The 20,985-nt window shown below is 38.3% G+C and overlaps 1 protein-coding gene across 9 annotated transcripts in view; it reads left to right on the forward strand.

The window, feature by feature from the left end:
- The first annotated feature begins 17,664 nt into the window (after window positions 1–17,664).
- cacna1ab (calcium channel, voltage-dependent, P/Q type, alpha 1A subunit, b) overlaps window positions 17,665–20,985 on the forward strand; it is a 108,528-nt gene continuing 105,207 nt past the window's right edge. For 5 of the 9 annotated variants that reach the window (XM_077524919.1, XM_077524924.1, XM_077524925.1 and 2 more), the window contains exon 1: window positions 18,553–19,071. In XM_077524919.1, the coding sequence (XP_077381045.1) occupies window positions 18,771–19,071 (301 nt within the window). In that variant the 5' untranslated portion in view covers window positions 18,553–18,770. Of the gene's footprint in view, window positions 18,075–18,551; window positions 19,072–20,985 lie in introns of those variants that run through there. The other 4 variants (XM_077524921.1, XM_077524927.1, XM_077524920.1 and 1 more) reach the window with 3 other exon arrangements.

Consider the following 20,985-nt stretch of genomic DNA (forward strand, 5'->3'; position numbering starts at 1 on the left):
CAAGTCTTCAGGAGAAGAAGACTCATGAGCTTAGTTTATTATTGTTATTTTTATTTATTATATTTATTTTTATATATACATTATATATATTTATATATTATGTATTTATATTATTTTTATTATATTTATTTTTTATTTATTTATATTTATTGATTTTATTTTATTTTTTTTATTATTATTTGAATATAAGTTTTATTGTGGATTTATTACTTGAGCAATATATGCATAATCGCGGTATCGTCATATCGTATAATATATAATAATAGTGAGCCCTGTATCGTATTGTATCGCGAGGTAGCCAGAGGTGCCCACCACTAGATGGCATAGTAGGGTTTGTAGCCACGGTTTTAGTGTTTTAAACCTGGATTACAAGTTCATTTTGAAATCAGGGTTCATATTCAGGTGCCAACAAACGGTTTTCGAAATAGCATAAAATGGGATTAAAGTGTTCTGATTGAGTTTTAAGTCTGAGTTAGGGCTTCAAAGCTTCAAACCATACACGCGCTATGATATGTACAGGGAATTTGACCATTAAATGTGGTTGACCTTCACGCACACGCACACAGTGTGCGTCTGCTGAGTCAGCTTGTCACGCGTGTCGACGTGAGCGAGTTTGTGGCGTCGCTCGAGGGCAACCAGATGATGACGCAACTGTTCAAATGTCCCCTAGTAAAGAGGGCAGACCTCCGCCAAAAGGCCCAACTTGCCCAAACAGGCTCAAAATATCCCCATCGGCATCGGGAAGTTAGGGAAAACTCCCAATGTGTGAAAAAATACAGTAAAAATATTTTAAGGTAAATGATTTCACCATAATTTAGTCACAAAAATACATGTGTGCATATGTATTGTAAAGTATCTATATAGCTAGCTATCAAGCTAGCTAGCTAACGATCTATCGAGCTAGCTATCAAGCTAGCTAGCTAACGATCTATCGAGCTAGCTAGCGATCTATTCTATCGAGCTAGCTAGCGATCTATTCTATCGAGCTAGCTAGCTAGCTAGCGATCTATTCTATCGAGCTAGCTAGCTAGCTAGCTAACGATCTATCGAGCTAGCTAGCGATCTATTCTATCGAGCTAGCTAGCGATCTATTCTATCAAGCTAGCTAGCTAGCTAGCGATCTATTCTATCGAGCTAGCTAGCTAGCTAGCGATCTATTCTATCGAGCTAGCTATCAAGCTAGCTAGCTAACGATCTATCGAGCTAGCTAGCGATCTATTCTATCGAGCTAGCTAGCGATCTATTCTATCGAGCTAGCTAGCTAGCTAGCGATCTATTCTATCGAGCTAGCTAGCTAGCTAGCGATCTATTCTATCGAGCTAGCTAGCTAGCTAGCGATCTATTTTATCGAGCTAGCTAGCGAGCTTTTCTGTCGAGCTAGCTAGCGATCTATTCTATTGAGCTAGCTAGCTAGCTAGGGATCTATCGAGCTAGCTAGCTAACAATCTATCGAGCTAGCTAGCGATCTATTCTATTGAGCTAGATAGCGATTATTCTATTGAACTAGCTAGCTAGGGATCTATCGAGCTAGCTAGCTAGCTAGCGATCTACGAGCTAGCTGGCGATCTACGAGCTAGCTAGTGATCTATTCTATCAAGCTAGATAGCGATCTATTCTATCGAGCTATCTAGCTAGCGAGCGATCTATTCTATCGCGCTAGCTAGCGAGCGATCTATTCTATCGCGCTAGCTAGCGAGCGATCTATTCTATCGCGCTAGCTAGCGAGCGATCTATTCTATCGCGCTAGCTAGCGAGCTATTCTATCGAGCTAGCTAGCGAGCTATTCTATCGAGCTAGCTAGCGATCTATTTTATCGAGCTAGCTAGCGAGCTTTTCTGTCAAGCTAGCTAGCGATCTATTCTATTGAGCTAGCTAGCTAGCTAGGGATCTATCGAGCTAGCGAGCTAACGATCTATCGAGCTAGCTAGCGATCTATTCTATTGAGCTAGATAGCGATCTATTCAATTGAGCTAGCTAGCTAGGGATCTATCGAGCTATCTAGCTAGGGATCTATCGAACTAGCTAGCGATCTACGAGCTAGTTGGCGATCTACGAGCTAGCTGGCGATCTACGAGCTAGCTAGCGATCTATTCTATCAAGCTAGATAGCGATCTATTCTATCGAGCTATCTAGCTAGCGAGCGATCTATTCTATCGCGCTAGCGAGCGAGCTATTCTATCAAGCTAGCTAGCGATCTATCAAACTAGCTAGCTAGCGATCTATTCTATCGAGCTAGCAGCTAGCTAGCATCTAGCTAGCTAGCAGCCGGTAGCGTTGGGGTTTATAATTGTGCAGAATCATCTGATTGGCGGATGTCACGCTCAGAATGACGAGGCAAAAAACAAAAAGGAAGGGCTGCCCATATTTAGTGTTAACACTTGACTTCACGCTCATCCCTCACAACAAGCATTCTTCTTAATTTGAAGTAGCCTCCACCTCCAGTCAGACTTGATTCATAACAGAGACGAGAGGAGGAGGAGGAGTAAGAGAGAGAGAGATGGTGTGAGTAGAGTGGATGGCGAGCAGCCAGTGTTCAACGACCTTTGCAGAGGAAAACTTTTGTTTTTTTCCCCCACAACCCTGCGCAAACGTCACGACCCTCCTTCCTGACGGGATGTTCCCCACGTGAGCTACATGGATTTCTCCTCGTCTGTGCGGCGGCTCGGCCGCATCTCAGCGCTCCCCGGTCCGCGTCACCTCCACGCCGCCGTCGAGGAGGAGGAGTAGAAGAAGAAGAAGAAGAAGAAGAAGAAGAAGAAGAAGAAGCTCCGTCAGGGTCAAGTTGGAACGTACCGCACACAAGAGCACCTGACAGACAGGTAAGGAACATTAGTCTGTACCTGGATAGTAGTTTTTTTTGTTTTTTTTTTCTTTCAGCCGAAGCCAGTTTCACTGAGGAAAATGAATTTTTTAAGCATGTCTATTAAGAGTAGACCCACAAAAAAAGTCAAGAAGCTATGTCCAGAAATAAGCAATAAGTCGTCCATTTTGGCCCAGTGACTATTTTTAAATCCATTCCCCAATGCTACTTTTACTTAGTAACATGAAATTTTGAACTTCGGTCTGAAATGAATAGACCCACCAAAAAAAAAAAAAAAAATGTTTCAAGAAGCCATGTCGAAAAACAAACAATAAGTCCTCCATTTTGACCCAGTAACTATTTTTAAATCCTGCTACTTTTACTTCACAACATGAAATTTTGAACTTCGGTCTGAAATGAATAGACCCACAAAAAAAAAAAAAAAAAATGTTTCAAGAAGCCATGTCGAAAAACAAACAATAAGTCCTCCATTTTGACCCAGTAACTATTTTTAAATCCTGCTACTTTTACTTCACAACATGAAATTTTGTACTTCGGTCTGTCATGAATAGACCCACCAAAAAAAAAAAAAAGTTTCAAGAAGCCATGTCCAAAAACAAACAATGAGTCCTCCATTTTGGCCCAGTGACTATTTTTAAATCTATCCCCCAATGCTACTTTTACTTAACAACATGAAATTTTGTACTTCGGTTTGAAATAAATAGTCATGAATAGACTCACCAAAAAAAAAAAAAGTTTCAAGAAGCTGTGTTCAAAAACACAGGCAGTTTGCCATTTTAGCGACAATAGAGCCAAGATCAAGTTTTATCCCTCATTAATATATTTTTTAAAGTCAACCCCGAAAGATAGATTTACTTAGCAACATACAATTTGACAGGCTTGTCTTTTATGAGTAGACCCACAAAAAGATTCAGAAATATAGGCCAGATAAAAGAAAGAAGAATCGGCCCAAATCAAGTTTGAAACCTAATTGTTTATTCTGGTAGGTAAAATTCAGCCAGTTTCAATTAGAAACATCAATTTTGTGAGCAATATTGATCATGAGTAGCCCCACAAAAAAAAAGTCTGAATTAGCCATGTCCCAAAACACACGGGAAGTCTGCCATTTTGGCTCGAGTTGTATCCAAAAGATAAATGAAGCCCCTGAAACCGGTTTCAAGTTGGCAGCATAAGATTTGGTTGGCATGTTTAGCACGAGTAGATCCACAAAAAAAAAAAAAAGTGTCAGGAATCCATTTCTAAAAAAAAAAGTCACACGACATCTGTTATTTCACCTGTCAATTTTTTTTTTTTTTTTTTTTTTTTAATTTAGCCTCTGAAGTAAGTTTCATTGAGTAATGTTAAAAAAAAAAAATGGTAGGCATGTCTATCATGAGTAGATCCACAAAAAGTCTCAAGGAAAGAACCAGGAAGTCGGCCAAGCCTGTTTCATATACTCAACTCAACTTTATTTATAAAGCTCTTGAAACCAAACATTGCTGTACACAAAGTGCCGTACATGAAACAGAAGTCGGTCATGCAGCAAAAAAATAAGATAACAAGAACAAGCATCTCCCTCGTCCATAAATCCATGCCGATTGGTCCTTATCAATTTGATGAGACGATCCAGAGATGACGCGGCTGCTGTCAAATGAAGCAAGACGGAAAGCAGACGTCACAAAAAAATGATCAAATCCAGACGCCAGCGGTGACAGTGAGGCATGAAGACGTTGGGCGACGGGGTTCGGGCCGAACCCCACTTTGAAGCCATAACTGTGTCTTATTTGAAAGGCTCATCCGGTTTTATAATCTGAATTTGATGTTCCCACCTTTGCATGAATCCCAAACCAAATTGTTTTTGAAACCCTTATCGATTATTGAAACCCAAATTTGAACGCCTAAACCAATCCCGGAAACCCTCATTTGAGACCCTACCTACCTTTCAATCATAACCATAGTTTTTAAACCAGAACCATGTCTAGAAATCCTAATTTGGCCCGACAACCCTAATTTTAAACCTTCTAACCGTGGTTTGAACGAGAACCCCAAATGCCGCATGGTGCATTCGAGGATGGTCGGAAGTCGGACTCCCGCGGACGTGCGGGCACGTCGACCCCTTTGCGCCGCTCCGCCGCTCGCACAGCACAAACCCCCTCAGGCGCAGTCCTGAGCGTGCACAATGTTCTCATCAGTGCCTCTTGTGCGTACGCCGAACGGTCCGCATTATTTGTTTTGACTCGACACCAGCAGGCGGTGCAGTTCGCCTGCATGCTCAGCACAAAAAAAAACAAAAACGAGTAGACGGCAAAACTTCGGATTGGTGAAGTCATTGAAGCTGACTGCGGCTCGTTTTATTTGTGTTTTATCCATCCATCCGTCTTCTGCCGCTTATCCGAGGTCGGGTCGCGGGGACGAGCAGCTTTAGGAGGGAAACCCAGACTTCCCTCTCCCCAGCCACTTCAACCAGCTCCTCCGGCGGGATCCCAAGGCGTTCCCAGGCCAGCCGAGAGACATAGTCCCTCCAGCGTGTCCTGGGTCGTCCCCGGGGCCTCCCGGCCGGTGGAACATGCTCCAGGGAGGCGTCCGAACCGGATGCCCGAGCCACCTCAGCTGGCTCCTCACAACGCGGAGGAGCAGCGACTCCACTCTGAGTCCCTCCCGGATGACCGAGCTTCTCACCCTATCTCTAAGGGAGAGCCCGGACACCCTCGCGGAGGAAACACATTTCAGCCGCCTTGGATCTCGTTCTTTCGGTCACAACCCACAGCTCGTGACCATAAGTGAGGGTTCGGAACGTAGATCGACCGGTAAATACAGAGTCCGCATCACTGCGGACGCTGCGCCGATCCGCCTGTCGATCTCCCGCTCCATCCTGCCCTCACTCGTGAACAAGACCCCGAGATACTTGGGGCGGGATCTCATCCCCCGACCCGGAGAGGACACGCCACCCTTTTCCCGACCGAGGACCGTTCTCTCGGATTTGGAGGTGCTGATCTTCATCCCAACCGCTTCACACTCGGCTGCGAACCGCTCCAGTGAGAGTTGGCGATCCCGGCTTGATGAAGCCAACAGCACCGCAGGGATGCAATGCTGAGGCCACCAAACCGGAACCCCCACAACGCCTCGGCTGTGCCAAGAAATTCTGTCCATAAAAGTTACGAACCGAATCGGTGACAAAGGGCAACCTTGACGGAGTCCAACCCTCACCGGAAACGAATCCGACTTACTGCCGATGCCGACCAGACTCTGACACCGGTCTTGTGGGACCGAACAGCCCGTATCGGGGGGCTCGGTACCTCGGACTCCCGAAGCACCCGGGAGTCCTCAAAAACAACACCACCGAACAAGACACACAACGGACAATACAAGGTTAAGGTTAAAGGTCATGTGTTATTTCAAATAAAAAAAACAAACAAACAAATAAATAAATATTAGCGCCGATTAATTTCGACTGCGCCTCACCTGTTTTCCGCCTTTGGGTCACGCGTCACAAGGACAATTTGACGTCAGTTAGTTTAAGACTCCAGCAGAGGGCAGTATGTCCCCAGTTTGATTAAAACAGATGAGTGCGTAATAATTCAACAAGTAGCAATTTTAATCGGAATACTAGTTGAGTGGGGACACATAAAACATATTGGAAAAAAATAGATTTTTTTTTTTAATGCATTACAAGTTATTTTAATTTGTTTGAATAATTAATGTACATTTTATTAAAACGCATTGCCAATTTTAAACAGAGAAATATATTTGACTGTTTAAATGATAAATTAAATGAAAATTGAAACATGAATTATTTCACTTTGTAAAATTCAATACATTGCACCCAAATTTATAGAAAAAATAAATTCTTAATAAATTGTTTATTATCATAGTAATCAGTCTCCATTTAAAAAAAAAAAAAGAGAATAAAATAATGATTTATTTAAAAAAAATCAATTAATTTATCATTTGTTCATGGACAATAAAATTCATAATTAATTTTCCATCACTTTTTTTTTTTTTATTCCCCTTTTAAATGATGATTTTTTTTTTTTTTTGGCAACTATAGATTTAAAACCTTAAACTGGATTGAAAACCTTACTCATGTAAAAAAAAAAAACATTTCTTTCCTTTGCTGTGCAGCTCCATGTGGCCCCTCATCCACCAAGACGGCGCCGGCGCGGCGATGGGGCGGTCCCAGCCGGCGGCGGCGGCGGCGGCGCCGCGCCCCCCGCCGCCCCCCGTCAGCGGCAGCAGCGTGGGGCCCAACCCCACCTACTTCCACGCCGTGTACAAGGTGGAAGCGGAGCGCCACGCCGGCGAGCCCTCCGTCCCGCCGCCGGCGCGCAGGAGGGGGGCCCTGGTGGTCCACCGCGACGTCATCTTGGCCCACCAGGAGCACAAGAGGCTCAACACGCCCAAGGCCAGGAGGAAGCAGTGGGAGTGAGTACGGAGCTTGACCTTTTTTTTTCTTTTTTTTTTTTTACATTATTGTTTTTGTTTACTTCCTGGAAGTCAATCTTATCCATAAACATGGTGAATTTAGAATTTAGTTATTCAATGATGATTAATTGAATTTAATTCTTGAAATATAAATCAGTTTATGGATTACAATTTTGCATCACTAGTTTGTTAGTGAACAATTTCATCAATTACATTCTTAAAATGATAACCTCAACTGTCAATTTATAACAAAAATAGCATTAATTTAATGAAATAAATAAATTTAATTTAAATTATTTTAATAAAATAAATATATATAATATATATATTGTGTGTTGCGTGTTCAATAAGTTAAACCAAACCAAATAAATAAAATGTTATTTAACATAACTATTTTTTTAAATTATATTAAATGAGTGATTTAAGATCATTTTTCTTTCTTTTTTTTTTATTTTTATTTTTTATTTTATTTTTTTATATATATATATTTTGTGGAAGGTTGTTTTTATTTGTTTTAAACATGACGTGATTCGTTTCCTGTAACTAAATGTGAAAAATTTAGATTAATTAATCATTTGTAAAATAAGCATTGAAATAAAATGTATGATTGAGTTAATTTAATGAAATAAATCAAAAATATATATACTCAATGTTGCATGTTCGATAAATTAAACCAAACCAAATAAATAAAATGTTATTTAACATAACTATTTTTTATTTTATTTTATTAAGTGAGTGATTTAAGATCATTTTTCATTTTATTTTTTTATATTTGTGGAAGTTTTTTTTTGTTGTTGCTGTTTTTAAACATGACGTGATTTGTTTCCTGTAAGTAAATGTGAAAAATTTAGATGAATTAATCATTCATAAAATAATCAATGAAATAAATTTTATGAATCATGATTGGGTTAATTTAATGAAATAAAAAAATAAAAAAATGTATATTTCGTGTATTTTGTGTTGCACGTTCAACAAAATAAACCAAAACAAATAAATAAAATGTTATTTAATAACACAAAATTAAATATTTTTTTAAATTAAATGACTGATTTAAGATCATTTTTCAAATTTAGATTAATTAATCATTTGTAAAATAAGCATTGACATAAAATTTAATGAAATAAATTTAAAAAAGAAATTATATTTTGTGATGCATGTTCAATAAACTAAACCAAATAAATAAAATGTTATCTAATAACACAAAATTAACTATTTTTTTTTAAATTATATTAAGTGACTGATTTAAAATCATTTTCATTGTTTTTTTTTATGTTATTTTTTATTTGAATTGCTAATTACATTAATGAATGATTTGATTGTGAGCAACACAAAAAGACAAATGAAGGTCAATCATTATTCAAAAATCCAGTAAAATATTTAATGAACAAAATGGAATATAATTTAGTGATAATTTAAAATATTATAATGTGAACGATTTATTCTATTTAGCTTAAAAATTAACTTAGATTTACCATTACTGTAAATTCTACAGCGTCTGCCCTTCTGTTGTAGTGATGCAGTTTTTTTTCCTGCGACCGCTAGATGTCGCCAGACTCACAGAAAAGAACGTGCGGATGGCAGGGGGGACGGTTTCCAATTGACACGACAAAATAAATGTTTCTTAGTGCATCGTTTTGAGGAGTATAATGAGATGAGATGATCCAAATAAATTAAATGAGACATTTGGCTGCTTCACCTGACAGCACGTTCATTAAATTATTTTTTTTTCAATCTCTCGCTCGGTGTTCGATCGTGTTTGCGTTGCGTTCTTGCGGCGCGTCCTCACAATCAGCTAATGTGCAGCGACAGCGCCTTTTTTTTTTTTTTTTTTTTGGCGGGAATCAAAATGACAATACGGGCAATTAGTTAATTCCTCCGCTGACATCAGCAGCCCTCGTAAATTGTCCGGACGGGGAAACGTTCGACTTTCCCAGCCAGCCTTGAACGCGGCGTGATCGTAAACCACCCCAAAAATTTTTTTGTTTTTGTTTTGAAGGCGATGGATGAATGAGTGTGCGAGGATGAAGTCTCGTCTTTGATCCCTCCATGAATGTCCCTACTACTACTTTTTTTGTTTCTTTTCTTTTTATCAATGGAACCTCGTGAGGATATTTATAGAGATCACACAAACGGACAAATGTATTGGGACGCCGAGAGGAAGTCAGGCTAACCACGTTTATCCACACCAAATTCATCCATTTTTTTTGGGGGACTTTTTGTCAAAATAAGATTCATGCTGCCGTCCAGCCCAAACTGATTAATTGATGACGAGCTCCGTCCCAATACTTTTGTCCATTTTCCGCAGCAAAAAAAAAAAGTGTCAACGTAATGATAAAGGAGGGTGTTGTTTAGCGAGAGATTAGCATCGATGCTAACTTCCCAGTCGGTGAGCTAATTGTCTGCCAAAGTCACCGACCTGTATACGTGACTGGATAGCTGATAGCTTTATACATGCCAGTGCGAGCCGTTGAAGTCACAGGGCGGCCATCTTGTTACTCCCATCTCGCCAGTAGACTACTGTATAAAAACTATACGGTATACGTACAGATGAGACAGTATAAAGCTTGTAGGCAGTTATTATAAGGCTGGAGGGGGTTTGGGGGTGTGGTTACTATATTTTTAACAAGTAAAAAAAACAAATTGGCTGCTTTGAAGACCCCCTTTTTCTTGTAGCGCTCAGTTCCTTAGACCCCAATATTAGATTTGCTAGAAGCATCTTTTGTTGAATTACAGTTAGATTTCTTTACAAAAAAAAAAGTATACAAGTTTCTTCCTGTACTAAACATCATTGTGGGAATACTGAAAGCATTCCCACATATGTAATTGTGATTTTTATTCTCCACATTTTAGCATTCAGCTTTCAGCATTCCCACGCAATTTCTCCAGAAATTGCACTTAGTCTAAGTTATTCGGCTTTTTAGTCTCTACACTTTTTTTTTTTTTTTTTGCCGTGTAATAACTCCCACATAATACTTTCGATTTACACCGTTCAAATTTCGACTTGCTTCAAATATTCACGCCATCTCGGGAATATATCGTCTGATTTCACAGTACTTACAGCATTCGCACATTTTAATGTTAAATACCAACTTTTTCCCATTCATTTTCAATGGGTCTGACATTGAACTTTTTTTCTAAGTCCCGCTTTCCACACCTACTTCAATACATACAACTTCTTCTCATCATTACCAGTTCTGTGATATATTTCGGTGGTACCACTTGGTAAAATGCATTATCCAGTAACCAGGAGGTCGCGGGTTCGAATCCCGCCTCTGACTGTACATTGCAAATGTATCCATGGCAATTACGCCAAGTGATTACAAATATACCAACTATCCTAGTTCCACAATCTAAATAAATGGCGGGTACTGCATGCCTAGGTGGCGCTATTGCGTGAATTTGATTTTATTTATTTATTTTTTTGCATTTTTCCATTAGATATCATTAGTTCGATTTTTCCATCTAAATGCGCTATTGCGTGAATTTAATTTAATTTAATTTTTTGCATTTTTTCCATTAGATATCATTAGTTCCATTTTTCCATCTAAATGAATGGAGGGTACTTTCAGATAACACTTTTACATATAAATAGACCTTTAGCCATGATTTTTCAACAAGTCAAGTCGGCTCTCATGCTAAATGCTTGCCTGGCGTTCCGGAGACATGCAAGTGCGTTGGTTCAAATCTCGCTCTGGGAAATATTTTATTAGCATTCAGCTTTCAGCATTCCCACGGAATTTCTGCAGAAATTTCACTCTCTTCTAGTTAGGAATATAATTGATACATATATTTAAGGCAAGTTGTAAAATGTCCGAAATTCTCTTTATGTTTAACAATTTTAAAGCACCGTTAATCATGCTGTTTCTGCTCAGTACTGTCTCAAATGTTCTCCACTTTCGATACTGTAAATGTATAGGATGGTACGGCGAGAAACGTTTCTTGGGAGGAGCAATATGGCGGCCTCGTGACAGTATAGATGGGTGGCCAAAGTGGTCACGGGACATTTTTTTTTCCTCAAAAATATGATACTATATCATGCATTGGACAAGAGTTTTTTTTTCTTGCTATTATGAAGACACATAAAGTGGAAGAATGGGGAAAAAAAAAAAAGTTGTACCGTTTCCTCAGTTCTTCCCTCCACTGTCAATCTCCTTCACATTAGCTGAGGCGAGCACACCTCTCCTCTTCCTCTTTTTCCATCCTCCCTTTCACTCCCATTAAGCAGCCAATCAATTCAGACAGAAGTAGCCAAAACTTAAAAAAAAAAATAAAAAAAAAAAGAATTGAAAGAGCAATGGTCCAATTAGCTCGGACGCCGCGTCAGCTCGCTGACTCGGTCTGCCCGTCACACGCACACACGAGCCAGCCAGCGTGGCGTGTCGGCTTTGTTCGAACTCCCGAGTAGTTTGCTTGGAAGACACTCCGTCGTTTTCTGTAATTGTTTTTCCACTCTGGTTGCTAGGTTACCACTTCTGTCAATCATCTGATCACTTTCGTGTCACTTCCTGTAGGGGCCCAAAGCGCCCCCCCCCCCCCCCCCCCCAAAGAACGCTTGTTGTCGCTTTTGGATTCCGCAAGGTATTTTCTGAACAATAGGTGGCAGTGTGAGTCATTTATTTTGAGCCAATCAGAAGCCAGAATCCAAAAAAAGTAATCTGTGGAAAAGGCAGCGTTCAAAATAATTTTTTGGAAAATGTCAGCAACAGATGCCAGTCGTCTGATACATAATGAGACAGACGCATCCTGCATGGAGATAAATACTTATATCTTTTTTTTTTCTTTTTTTTTTTCAAAAAATGTAAAAGTTTTTCTTTAAGCATACATTTTTCTCCAAAATATGTAAAAAAAAAAAAATCTACAAAAGCGATGGCCAGTCTCTCTCTCTGTCGCTCTTCAATGATGTAACGTATTCTTAAAAAAAAAAAAAAAAAAAAAACACACAAAAGCACCACTCATTATTCTGGGAATCAGATGACCATTTAGTACATTGTTTATTTATAAAATGTATTGTTTTATTTTATATTTATTTAATTTATTATTATTATGTATTAAAATCCATTATTTAAATTTATTTATTTATTAATTTACTTTAAATTTACATTACTAAATCTATTTTATTTATTCAATTAATTGTTTTTAATTATTTTGAATTCCCTATTTAAACAGATTTTCAACATTTAATTGAATGACAAGTTATTTTAATTTCTCTGAATAATTAATGTACATTTTATTAAAATGTATTAAAAAATAAAGCATTAAATGCCATTTTAAACAGAGAGATATATTTGACTTTTTAAATTATAAATTAAATGAAAATTGAAATGTGAATTATTTCACTTTGTAAAATGAATGTAAAATTCAAGAAAATGCACAGTTTATTCTATAAATTCTGAATAAATTATTTATTATCAGAGTAATCAGTAATTTTTTAAAGAGAAAATAAAATAATGATGCATAAAAAACGTTTAATAAAAATAATGTCATAATTAATTAAATTAATAAAATAAAAAATAAATTAATTAATAAAATAAATGTATAAAAATTATTAATGTACATTTTATTAAAATGTATTAAAAATAAAACATTAAATGGCATTTTAAACAGAGAAATATATTTGACTGTTTAAATTATTCATTTACATGAAAATTGAAACATGAATCATTTCACTTTGTAAAATGAATGTAAAATTCAAGAAATTGCACCAAAATAATTTTGAATGAATTATTTATTATCAGAGTAATCAGTAATTTTTTAAAGAGAAAAAACAAAATAATGATGCATAAAAAACGTTTCATAAAAATAATTAATGTCATAATTAATTAAATGAATAAAATAAACAAAATAAATAAATACAATAAATTAATATAATTAATGTGCATTTTATTAAAATGTATTAAAAATAAAACATTAAATGCCATTTTAAACAGAAATATTTATTCAATAAATAAAAAACATATGTGCATGCGCACGCTTGTGTGGGTAAGATGAGAGTGTGCGGGTTAGGGCGGAGGTGGTCTCAGACGAGGACTTCCTGCGGGGGTTGCCCGCCTGCGTGAACGCACGCACGCATCCGGTGAAGTGACAGCAGTCGAGCGTCTCGCAGCTTCGTCACGTGCGTCCACGCGGTCATCATCAATCGGTCATATGCGTCACGTCCGCCGTGCGTGCGGTGGGCTCTCATCATCGCGCTCACCTCCCCTCGCCCCTTCTTCTTCCTCCTCCTCCTCCTCCTGCTGGCTCCTCTTCCTCCTTTTTCCCGCTAGCGCGCCGTGCTTCCGGCAGCGGCGACGGTGAGCGGGCTTTTATCATGCCTGCAGCCGTTTGACGGGAAGCGGATGACGACGCACGCAATCGCCACGAGAGCAAAAAACGCAGATGATGGCTTTCGAGCAATTGAGACGATGGCTTGATAGGAAGCGCTTGTTTATGCCATCTTGCTGTTTTGTTTTTTTTCTTGCATATTTAACGCCCTGCCTTCCATCTGGTCCAATTTGTAATGAATTTTCCATGAAAAAATGTATGTATTAAATTAAATTTTTATTTTATTTTATTTTTATTTCTTAATATTAATATTTTTTTAATATTTATTTATTTTTATAATAAAAAAATATTACATTTTATTACTGTCTAATTAGCCTGAGTTTATATTCAATTTTCCAAATAGGAAAAATGAAATAATCTGTCACCATAGGCATCCTATGCTAGTCATTAGAGCTGCCAAAATTAATCAATTAATCGTGGGATCAAATTAATCCAAAACTACTTTAATAATCGAGTCATCGTATTGAGATATTTTCTTTGAGGCCCAAAGAATATTGTGTTATAGTGCTATAAAAACATGGAACCTACAAAAAAAAAGAAAAAAAAAAAGATTAGTCTCTTGTTTCATCAGAAAAAAAAAGTATATTTGTATTAGTTTCCGTTTTGCAGCAATTAACATTATAAGAAAGCTAAGTTTCATCATTATTCACATTCCTGGTGAAAATGGTTGCAAAAAGAGCTTGTTGCAACATGGCCTTATCTCTTATTCTCTGCTGCCACCTGCTGGCCGTTTTAGAAACATGGAACCTACCAAAAGAAACATTAGTCTCTTCTTCCATCAGGGGAAAAAAAAAAAGTATATTTCTATCTGTTTCCCATTTGCAGCAATTAGCATTAGAATATAGCGAATTTTTATCATTATTCACGAATCTGCTTAGAACTGTGGGCAAAACAGCTTGTTTGCAACATGGCCCTGGTTGATCTCTTATACTCTGCTGCCACCTGCTGGCCGTTTTTGTAATATCTACCATTGCTTCAACCATTCTCTGCAGTTCAGAGGCTGCATCAAAGTATGCTCTAGCATAAAAAAACCCCCCGATAAAATATGTATAAATCCATCTTTGGGACACTTAGTACATTTAAAACAGAACATAGTTATACGTTTTTGGGAGCAAATGAGTTCAAATGGTCCAAATCCTCCGATATTTTGTATTATGAAAGAAGACTGATAATCTTCTGCGTTTCGGCATTTTCCGTTTATGTAACAAGAGCAGGGAAACTCCCTCTTCCCAACGAAGTTTGAGTTGACTTTTTTTTTTTTTTTTTTAATTTCTTCCTTTGGGACAGGGTGGCCAACGCGATCTCACCTGCCAAGCTAGCCCGCTAACACTTTTAGCGTTTGACAGATGGCGAGGGGCCGCTTGAAAGTTTTCAGCACTCCGGACAGCTCCGGGAGGTCTGGCTTGGAAAGCCTTTTCAAAAATGTGCTCAAAACGCTATCCTGCACTTTTTTTTTTTTTTTTTTTTTTCGTTTCCTATGCAGGAAAAAAGCAAAGCGTCCGAGCGAAAGCTGCACATTTTTTTTTTTTTTTTTTTTTTTGTGTGTGTGTGGAGAAGCGGCAGCTTGCTGGCGAACGGCTCTTTGGGAAGCTTCAAACAGCAGTCAGATGCGCCAGCCAGACTGGCAGGAGGCTCAAAAAAAAAAAAAAAAAAAAAAACAATAACAAAAACATTTGAAAAAGCTCCTCAAAATAACAGCACGTCCTCGAAAAGACAAACAAAACTCGCCCAAAGTCGCCTGCTGCTCGATGTTTTCGCTTCCAAGCTCGCTCACCAATTAACTGCAATATTACGGCGCACTGACGAGTACATACGGGGAAAAAAATATAATAATAATAAAAATTAAAAATTAAAAAAGTGCCATCTGTGACAGTCAGCTTTTTTTTTTTTAAAGGACAGTGCATTTATTTTACATTTATTAAAAATAATAATAATAAACCAAGCATTTTTATATAAAAATTAGAGCTGTCAAAAAATATAATAATATATATTTTTAAGTACCATCTGTAATATTCAGCTTTATTTTTTAAAGGACACTGCATTTATTTTACATTTATTAAAAATAATAATAATAATCAACTAAGCATTTTTATGTAAAAATTAGAGCTGTCAAAAAAATATAATATATATTTTTTAAGTACCATCTGTAATATTCAGCTTTATTTTTTTAAAGGACAGTGCATTTATTTTACATTTATTTAAAAAAAATAATAAACTAAACATTTTTATATAAAAACTAGAGCTGTCAAATAAAAAATATATAATGTAAAAAAAGAATTAAAAAGTACCATCTGTGACATTCAGCTTTATTTATTTTTTTAAAGGACAGTGAATTTATTTTACATTTATTTAAAAAAATAATAAACTAAACATTTTTATATAAAAATTAGAGCTGGCAAATAAAAAAACATAATAATGTAAAAAAATAATTAAAAAGTACCATCTGTGACATTCAGCTTTATTTATTTTTTTAAAGGACAGTGCATTTATTTTACATTTATTAAAAATAATAATAATAATAAACTAAGCATTTTTATAAAAAAAAATTAGAGCTGTCAAAAATTCAAAATCTTTTTTTTTTTTTTTTTTTTTTTTTTTAAATCATATTAATCACTCGTGTTGTGATCCCCGCGTGTGAAGCCACTTTTTAGCATTCACGTTCTCCATCTTGAACGACGCCGTCACTTCCCGTCAGCTCTGATTGATGGAGCAAATCAATTAACAAAGTCATTAATCACTGATGACCATCGATTTCTCGCAGTTACGGGGAAAAAAAAAAAAGAAAGGAATGAAAGAAAACTCCTGGGAAAACAATAAAAACGGGAAATCAATGACGTGGGACTTCACTGGGATGCAAACAGTAACTACAGTGGCTATAAAAAGTCTACACACCCCTGTTCAAAAGCCATGTGTTATTTGAATAATTAACAGAAGAGAAATCCATTAATTTCATTAAAATGAATTCATGAAAACATTAAAGGTAACGATAATCTCGCTCAAACATTGCCATCAAAAATTGGCTGATTATTATTATTATTATTTTTCTTCTATGGTAAAATTAATAAGTACCAAATCAGATGGGAAAACAATCAAAATGTCGTGCTTGTAATTTGTATGATTATTGTTGTAAGTTGTAAGGTACCCAAAAGTAGTTTCGTTTTATACTTTTCATTTTTAATTGCCGATTAATCGGTTATTGCAATATCATTCTGACAAATATTGAAAATCTATTTCGGTCGGGCTCTAGTTTTAATACAAATAAACTTTGTGACCCTCACATAGCTTCCTACCAGTTAAAACTAGATGCTGGTTACATCAGTTCAAAACAGAAACTTAACCTCACGGTCATGACCCAAACATAACCCTTGCATGGCCCAAGCATAACTCTTGCATGACCCTAGTCATGATAGTAAGCATAACCCTTGCATGACTGTATTCATGACAGTAACCCTAACCCTTGCATGACCCTAGTCATGACAGTAAACATAACCGTTGCATGACCCTAGTCATGACAGTAAACATAACCCTTGCATGACCCTAGTCATGACAGTAAACATAACCCTTACATGACCCTAGTCATGACAGTAAACATAACCCTTGCATGACCCTAGTCATGACAGTAAGCATAACCCTTGCATGACCCTAGTCATGACAGTAAACATAACCCTTGCATGACCCTAGTCATGACAGTAAACATAACTCTTGCATGACCCGAGTCATGACAGTAAGCATAACCGTTGCATGACCCTAGTCATGACAGTAAACATAACCCTTGCATGACCCTAGTCATGACTATTTTACAACTCAAAAATTGTCCTTCAAATAATTTCTGGGGGACGTTTCTTCTTTTAAAACACATCAATTTCATTCTTCGACAATTTTCTATGAAGCTGCACCTCATTGGTCATTTTTGCAACCTTTTTGACCTGAAAACCCAAAGTAAATCCCCCCTTTTTTTCAAATTTATTTTGGCTTTCAGTCAGGAGAACGGGTGGAGGGAGGCGCTCAGGGGAGGTGCCGCGCGTGCGTGTGCGCATGCGTGTGCACGAGCGCCTGCCAGGTTTGTCCGCTCTCTCTCTCTCTCTCTCTCTCGCTCTCGCTCTCTGCTTTCGTCAGTTTTCAGATGCTGAGTGCGCGCACCAGCAACAACCAACGACAACCCCCTGTGAGCGCAGCAGCCGGAGAAGAAACAGATTGAGAAGAGGGGATAGATAAAAGAAAAAAAGAGAGAGAGAGAGAGAGAGAGTTTGTGGTCCCCCCCCCCCTCCCTCCTCCTCTCTCTCGGGTCCGAGGAGCGATTATGCCGCTGGGCGGGGGCCGCCTCCCCCGCGCACCTTTCGGCGGCAGATGATGATGATGATGATGATGAAGATGAAGACGAGGGCTCCTTTTGCGCGCTGAGGGGACGCTTTTGGGATCGCGACTTCCCGACTGCCGCCGTTTGGATTATCCATGATTGTTGTGGAGAAGGAGCGTCTCCTTTTTTCAGCCTTTCGTCGTCGAGGAGGAGGAGGAGGAGGAGGAGGAAGAGGTGAGGAGCAATCACGCCCAAAAAGCAATGAGCGTTGTGGTGGGGAGGTGGAAAGAGAGAAAGAGGTTGGAGGAAGGTTCGGGGGAGGAGGAGGAGGGGGGGGAGGGTGCCGCACCGTCCATCATCAAACATCAACAAATGTCAGCGGGATTTTGGGGGAAGCCCCCCCAAGCTAACGCGGCGCGGCGGCGTTATTGCGGATATTATGAATTATTAAAACTCTCCTCATCTTTTTTTGTTTTTTTTGTTGTTGTTGTTTTTTTAATAGCGGGGTGGTGGCGGCGGCGGATGGGGGTACACAAAAACACAAACGGGTCTGGATGAAGCCAACTGCGGATGCGGTAGGTTGCTGAGAGGAGGAGGAAGAAGAGGAGGAGGAGGAGGAGGAGGAAGGGTTGGGGGGGGGGGGGGGGGGCAACGACGCAGTCTCCAGCACTATAGTGGAGATGATCTTCATCCATGAAGCCAGAGAATGGAGTTTATCTGCCTTTTTTTTTTTTTGAAGTAGGTGTCGTTACGATTACATAAAGTCCCCGCCCACGGAGGTGTCTCCCCGTCGCCGAAGGAGAGCATCTCGACGGGGGGGAAAAAAAAAAAAAAAAGAAGAGATCTGGTGGCATGTGGAGGAGGCGTCCCTCCCGCTCGCTCCCTGCAGCTGGCTTCTTCTAACCCGGTTCCGCCTTCCGTGTCCGCAGAATGGCGCGCTTCGGGGACGAGCTCCCCAACAGGTACGGAGGTGGACCAGGAGGAGGCGGCGGCGGCGGGCAAGGAGGAGGAGGAGGAGGAGGAGGAGGAGTGGGCCGAGGGGGCAGCCGCCAAGGGGGGGCCCCCGGGGCGCAGCGGATGTACAAGCAGTCGATGGCCCAGAGGGCCCGAACCATGGCCCTGTATAATCCCATCCCCGTGCGGCAGAGCTGCCTGACCGTCAACCGCTCGCTCTTCCTCTTCAGCGAGGACAACCTGGTGAGGAAGTACGCCAAGAAGATCACCGAGTGGCCATATCCTTTTTTTCCCCAACGTGGGGGGGTTGCCATGACGCTGGAAGTTGTTACTCGCCGACAGAGGTGACTTTCTCTCCGTGTCGCTGCCGTTTTTTCTTTTCTTGTTTGTTTTTTTTTAAAACGCCTTTCGACTCATTCTCTGCCATTTTGACGGGTCTTTTAAAAGTCACAAAATATTGCTGTCAGTGACAGTATAAAAAGCGTACAGTCGAAAAGTTTGTTTCGAGCTTTTTTTTTTGCGTTCGCCAAAAACGGACATTTCTTGCAGAATGGCAAAGAAAATGAGCTGTTTCTAAATAGAAACATAACTTTGATTTTTTTTTTTTTTAATGAAATAACCAAAAAAAAAAAAACTAATTTTATTTATTTTTTTTGCTTTTATTTTTACTTTATTTATAAATACATACATTTTTAAAATGTGTTTTTTTATTTATTCATAAATGAGGTAATAAAATGACAATTTTATTTTATTATGTATTTATTATTACTTTATTATTTATAAATACATATTTATAAATTCATTTTTGTTATTTATTGTATATACATTTCTATAATTATTTATTTTTGATAAATAACATAATAAAATCAAATAAGCTCAAGGACAACTATTTTGATTTTTTTTTTAATTATTACTTTATTATATATAAATAAATATTTATACATTTAGTTATTTGTTATTTATTTATTATATATATATTTCTATATTTATTTATTTTTGGATAAATAAGATAAAATAAAATAAGCTTAAGGACAAGTACTAATATTTTTATTATTTAATTTATCTATGTTTATATATTGCTGTAAATTATTAGATTTGCTATATTCTATATATCATAATTTTTATTTTTATAATGTATTTTTATTATAATTTTAATGAGTGATTTAATTTCTTATTTCAATTTTACGTGACGTTTCAAATAAGTTGTTTTCTCTGCCGTCTGTTTACGACACGCTGTCTCACAATTAGTCGCCAGTGCATTATCCACTTCATAAAAATTAAACACCTCCCTCAAATAGACACTATTGCTAACCAAAACAGCAGCACCGAGCAAGAGTGCACCTAAAAGTGTCATCAATGACTTCAACCCTGCCACTTTCACGTCGTACCGCCGTTTGGATGCTCCCCGTGACCGCTTTTTAGCATTTAGCATGTTAGCATTACGCGCGCATGTGCAAATGATGCGACTTTTTGAACGTATTTCGCTCGGACCTGCGAGTGAATCGTGCGTGCGTGCGTGCGTGCGCGCGCGCGTGCCTGTCGGGGCCGTTCATGGCCCAGCGGCGGAGCTTGAGTGCTGATGTCAGCACTAGTGCAGGGCTGAGAGGGAGGAAATGAGTGCGGGTGTGTGTGCACGCTCTCTAATTACTCGTGACCATATAAGGAAGAGCGGCGTGTCAGTCCTGCAGGATGGCGGCAGAAAGAAAGAAAGAAAGAAAGAAAGAAAGAGAGAGAGAGAGGCTTAATTGTCAGGTCGGAACATTGTGTTGTCTAGGAAAAGTGCAAATTGTAACTAGATGAAGTGCAATTTCTGGAGAAATTGCGTGGGAATGCTGAAAGCTGAATGCTAAGCTGAATGCTTAGGAAGTAAATCGAAATGATGTGAAAATTACAAAGTGTTAATTGAAGTTGAAAGATAAATGAATAAGAAGAAATTAATTGTCAGGTCGGAACATTGTGTCATCTCGGAAAAGTGCAAATTGTAACTAGACTAAGTGCAATTTCTGGAGAAATTGCGTGGGAATGCTGAAAGCTGAATGCTAAGCTGAATGCTTAGGAAGTAAATCGAAATGATGTGAAAATTACAAAGTGTTAATTGAAGTTGAAAGATAAATGATTAAGAAGAAATTAATTAATTGTCAGGTCGGAACATTGTGTCGGCTCGGAAAAAGTGCAAATTGTAACTAGACTA

This window comes from Festucalex cinctus, chromosome 6 (genome assembly GCF_051991245.1).
Source record: "Festucalex cinctus isolate MCC-2025b chromosome 6, RoL_Fcin_1.0, whole genome shotgun sequence".
NCBI lineage: Eukaryota > Metazoa > Chordata > Actinopteri > Syngnathiformes > Syngnathidae > Festucalex > Festucalex cinctus.